The sequence below is a fragment of the Mastomys coucha genome, unplaced genomic scaffold (assembly GCF_008632895.1).
Source record: "Mastomys coucha isolate ucsf_1 unplaced genomic scaffold, UCSF_Mcou_1 pScaffold9, whole genome shotgun sequence".
Taxonomy (NCBI): domain Eukaryota; kingdom Metazoa; phylum Chordata; class Mammalia; order Rodentia; family Muridae; genus Mastomys; species Mastomys coucha.
Genome location: NW_022196915.1, coordinates 38,182,634 through 38,187,873, shown reverse-complemented (window position 1 = coordinate 38,187,873; position 5,240 = coordinate 38,182,634). Strand labels below are relative to the sequence as shown.

Below are 5,240 nucleotides of genomic sequence, written 5' to 3'. Positions count from 1 at the left end.
TCGGTGGTGCCGGATGAGAGAGCCCTTGGTCCGAAAGGAGGCCCCACAGAGCTTGCACTCATGGTCCTAGCGGCTGCTGTGTGTTACCATGTGGGCCTTGAGGATGCTGCCCGTTTTGAAGGTCTTGTGACATAGCATGCACATGTAGCAGCCTTCCTTGTTCACCAGCAGCTTGACTTGGGCCTGCTCGCCCTCCCCAATAAGCCCAAGTTCCTAATGGTTAGGACTGCCTGGAGCCTCTGCCATCTCGCCATCCCCTGGCTCTGCCTCAGCAGCCACAATGACCTCTTTGATGTGCCCACTTCCAACAAGGTCAGGAGCATGGCTGATGTCTTCTGCTAGAGAGGTGGCCTCCACCACTATGTGGGCCACAGTGATGGGTTCCTCTGGACCTCCCTCTGCTGCTGTGGGTACCACCTCCTTGCCCAGCAGTGCAGTGGTGGCAGGGGTGGTGGGCAGGGCCTCTTGTGGGGCCCGATGGCAGGTCTTCTGAATCTTGTGCTGGACAAAGTCCTCCAAGGCAGTGAATTCCACTTGGCAGCGGCCACATCTGTGCACATCATCCTCATCTTCTTGCATCAAATTCCCAACTCCGGGGTTGTGTGAGCATGACTGCCTTTGTGCGTAGGTCACCAAAGCAATGACACTAACACTACTGCCTCTCAGGGTTTCTCTCGAGCTTTGAATTTTCAAAAGCTGATGAGGAGCCCAGAGTCTCTTCCTGATCTGGTTGTAGAACCCTCAGCTACTTTTTCCAGCACCATGTCTACCAGCGTGCCACCATGAATAAACCTCTGAAACTGTAAGCAAGGCCCCATTAAATGCTTATCGATATAAGAATTTCCATAGAACAGTGACTTAGGCATCTAGTATAAGACAAATTGACATGAAACTAGCAAGCATACTCTACAAATATGGCCTTGAGGGAAGAGGCCTGAGTTTAGAGCCTCCAGCTTTACTAGCTGTGTGATTCTTAGATCTGTGTGTCAGTTGTGGGGTGAGCTCAAATTCAACATAACTCAAACATCAGGTCCATGCAGATCACAAAAATGTATTTCAGTCAAGCAGCTACTGATTGATCAGGCCAAAGAAAAGACTTGAGAGCTGAATTTAAGGGTGGGCTGTAGCATTGTCCAATCATATTTTGATAAAAGGCATTGAGCTAGGGAGTTTTCACCAGTCAGGTTAGGAGTAGGTCCCTGGGCCTGGGAACATGATCCTAGTTCTTCTAGCGAGATGGAGAAGTTGTTCTTTAGATGTCTGGATTCAGACAATTGCTCCTTTACAAGCTGACCCTGAGAGGTCCCTAGTTTCCGACAATTGTTTTCTTATAATAAAAACTGCTCATCTATTGGGAAGTCCGCAGCTCCCCTAGGGCTTGGAACCTTGAATTTACTTTTTCCTCTATGATTAAATGGAGTCTGAAAATGAAACAGTAGTACTTACAATAGTTTCTTTTGCTTGTTCCCAACATGCCTACCTCCATGTGGCTTGTGTGCAGCCAGTGTGTGCCTGGTGCCTGCTGGTGGCTGCCTGCCTGGGTGGAGTGAAAGATGACTGTGAGACCTGAAAATCTCTCCAGCCTCCCGGCCTCCAGGGACCCTCCCCCTTTCCTGCTTTGGGAACATGAACCTCACATGGTAGGAAAGTAGGGAAGCTAGCTGGAAGACGGGACTGAGCAAGAATGGAAGAAGAAGAGAAGACAAAATGATTTAATAAGAGTTGATAACTATTCTTAGTTACATAGTGATGTTGAGCCCACCCTGACCAAATCAGACCCTGTCAAAACACAACAAACAAACAAACCAGCAAAATTAACACTCATTATATTAAAAAAGAAAATGCTTTTTTCCCCCTATGAGCATAGTACAATAAAGCTTGACTCAAAAAATTGCAGGACATTGTTCAGAGGCTTGCTCCTTCGTTATACTTTTCATATATTCCTCCTTCAACAACGGTAACCCGAGAGCAGAAATAATCTACTTTCTTTCTATTTTGGTGGGGGTGTAGTGTGATGATTGAGCCAAGGGACCTCTGTGCACTAAGCAAGTGCTCATCTACTGAGCTACATGCATTATAACCCATGCACTTTTTTTTTTTTTAAAATCCATTTTGATAGCTTAGGCATCTTAATTCTTCCAATACCTTCACTTTTCTGTGGGAGGAAAAGGCAAAGTAGGATAAACTTTAAGAGAACCCGTGACAAACAGAAGAAAAGAGCTAGCCTTACACAATCTTATCTAAGTGCACAGGCACCAGCTGGTAGGGAGGGTCTTCCTTCTTTGGGTGTTCACAGGCCACAATGAAGAATTTGTATTGGACATCACTACTGTAGCGGCAGTTAGGATAGGCTCCTCTAGTGTGTGAGCAGTCAGTCATTTTGACAGGCTTTGCACTCTCGTGGCAGTTCTTCCGACCGTTCTTGCAGGTGATATTGTGCAAACCGCAGGTAGCAGCCACATTCTGGAAAGATTCATGCAGAAAGGTGTTTTTCTGTTTACAGTGTTGGGTATAATTGTTGATGCCTCGCATGGCTGTGTTGCACGGCCGAGGGATTGTCTGTATGTGCTGAATTTCAAACCAGCGCGTCCTGGAGAGACCCTTAGGCTGAACACAAAGTAGACACATCGGCTCCCACAGACCCAGCAGCAATAGGAGAGGAAAGTACCTGAGAAGGTCTACCACCATGTTTTCTGTGAAGGAAGAAGGAAGATAGTGGTGATAAAAGAAGCAGTAAGAGCAAACATATCTATCGTGACTAGCTTGATTTTTCCCTTCCTTTTATGATTTCATAGCTCTTAAAAAGGAAGTAAGCTAGTCTCATAATTCTATGAAAAATGTGAGGTCCAGTGAGGAGGACAGGAGATGAGTAGGCTGCCCTGATTGTCACCTCTCAATCACTTTGATCTATTTTTGTACATGCAATGGCTCCTGTTGGCATCATAGCACGAATGCCTGTCCATCCACAGATTTTCAGAGAAACCAGGAATGTTAAGCATACAGGATTGTCTTTCCAATGAGAAAGATAAACAAAACAAAACAAAACAAAACAAAACAAAACAAAAAAAACCCGTTTTTCCATCCCAGAAAGCTGAGAGTTGGAAGTGATTAACAGCCTGGTGATCTGTGTTATCTGTTGGGCCAGCCATATCAAGCTCCTGCAACCAGGACTGAAGGTTGTTCCTAATATAAATGACTCTTACAGTCAGATGCTCCCCCAAGCTCCCACAACAAAGACCAGAGGTGTCTAATGGCACAAATGAGCTCTAAGCTCTCTGTATGACCGAGAACAGGCTAGACTCTTAGGCCCTTAAGCTAGTACAGGTAGCTTATCTTTAGTACCCATCTTCTTGGAAGAAATGACACTGCCCTGAGTTGAGTTTCAATGTTACTACATTTCCTTGTGTACCAGAGATTGAATTACACCAGGAAACTTTTTTTCCAAATTATACTGGGTTTAAATACACTGGGAATAAACTTCCTGTTATTAGACTCCCTGAAGTCTGATCCAGGTTGGTTGAAGTCCATTTGCACCTGGTTTTCATTCTTGTTTCTTTGTGGGGTTCCCTTCCATGTATGATATCTACAGAGACCCCATACCTTCCACTTGTCATCCCTTCTTCTATGTTTACCTTCCCTCTCCAGTCATCGTTTCCCAGCCAACTCCACTGCCTGCCCAGGGCCCTGAAGCACCTCTCTTACCAGGTGTTTGTGTTGGGCTCCTATTTTGAACAGAGGCAGATGATCAGTCGCAGGCTCAGAATGTTTGGTTTGCTTCTCTTCTTCAAGTTAGTCACAGCTGCCTAGGTGGGGCAGGGCAAGACTTATTTTTAAGCCTATGAAAGAGAAACCTTAGATTTTGCAGAAGTATAGTGGGGTGAGACTCTCCACCTCTACGTGAGCTCTTTAACAGTTTCAATGCCAGTGAAGAGGAAGAATAAACTCAACTCAAGAACAGAGTAGGCTCAAAGTTCAGAGTAGGTCACGTGCTGTGGGCTTAGCACTTCCTTTTTGACTGGAGCTTCTGTTTTTGAAGCTCTATGTTTTCTGGTTTTTAACTAAAAAAATATACATTGTATATTTGTAAAATAGTTGCCACATACTTGGAAATGTGAGTACCTGAAAGAACACTTGAATAAACCATTTGTTCGCAGATATGTTTATGGGGCCAGACACTAGGCTACTCATATCAAGGGATTTACAGTCTTTTGAAAGACAGTCATGTAAATAAACATGTTACAAATTAATAATTATGAATAGCATTCACAGTGTGATTTACACTAAGGGAACACGAATTATTGCAAGATTCCCACCCAAGTTGAGCTGTGTTTTGAGGACTAACTAGTTAGGTGAGCAGAGTTCTAAGGACATTTGAAGTGTGAATTGTGTATGAAAAGACCCAGAAGCATGACAAAGATGAGAAAATGTAGGGTGTTGGCTTTTGAGTCATTGGTGTGAGTAACAGGATTGCTGTACCTCATCTTCTCAGAGAAGGCTTCCACCTGGACTCCTTGCCTCTGGTCTTCTTTCTATCTAATCAGTCCTGCATTATTTTCCCAGATTAGCATCATTACAAGTACACCTTTACTCACACAAGTGTTTTGGTTTGTTTTCAGATAGTGTCTTGATACATGCACAGGCTTGCCTTCAACAAGGTATCCTCCTGCATCCTCCTCCGTAGAGCTGGGGTGCAGGCATACACCACTGTATTCACTTTGACTAATATCCACAGAGATGTTTCTATGTGTTTTAACCACTGTGGTTTGAGTGTGACAAGTTCCAACCCTCCCAACCCCCATGAGTGTTTGAATAAGTTGGCCCCAGCTGTTTGGGAACCTTGTGGGAGCTGTGGGGGTTGGAGCCTTGTAGAGGAAGTGGGTCACTTCAAGTGGACCTTGAGTCTTTATACACAGTTCCACTTCTTGTTTGCTCTGTACTTCCTGACTGAGATAATACACATAACTACCCTACTCCTGCCACTATGCTTGCCTGGCTATGGCAGATTTAAACTATGAGACAAAATACCTTTCCTGTATCAGTTTCATTCTGCCTGGGGTTTTGGTCATGGAATGCAGACAAGGATCTGACCTGGCCTGTAGGTCAAGTTATTCGGGAGAACGAGGAGGGTCACAACCTATGAATAAAGAATGGGCGAGAGAGACAACAGGACTTAAGGAAGCATTGCTTGTCAAGAGCCATTTACTTAGTGGAGCTGAGCATATTTAAAGCAAAAATCTTGG

General features: G+C 44.6%; 1 protein-coding gene and 1 pseudogene across 2 annotated transcripts in view; both read right to left on the bottom strand.

Moving 5' to 3' along the window:
- Positions 1-1,574, bottom strand: part of LOC116085220 — a 3,543-nt pseudogene extending 1,969 nt beyond the window's left edge. The window contains exon 1 of the transcript XR_004116451.1: positions 85-1,574. The product of XR_004116451.1 is annotated as a transcription factor E4F1 pseudogene (transcript). The remainder of the gene's footprint in view (positions 1-84) is intronic.
- A 125-nt stretch (positions 1,575-1,699) lies between these two features.
- Rnase6 (ribonuclease A family member k6) lies at positions 1,700-3,919 on the bottom strand. Its single transcript, XM_031361332.1, has 2 exons — positions 3,703-3,919; positions 1,700-2,693 (listed from the first exon to the last, which is right to left on the bottom strand). Exon 2 carries the CDS (start codon positions 2,686-2,688, stop codon positions 2,227-2,229), a length of 462 nt encoding a protein of 153 aa, XP_031217192.1. The 5' UTR covers positions 2,689-2,693; positions 3,703-3,919; the 3' UTR covers positions 1,700-2,226.
- Positions 3,920-5,240: the final 1,321 nt, after the last annotated feature.

Bases quoted from the DNA above. Each gene is read 5' to 3' on its own strand.
- Rnase6 (XM_031361332.1), bottom strand. From the start codon at position 2,688: ATGGTGGTAGACCTTCTCAGGTACTTTCCTCTCCTATTGCTGCTGGGT.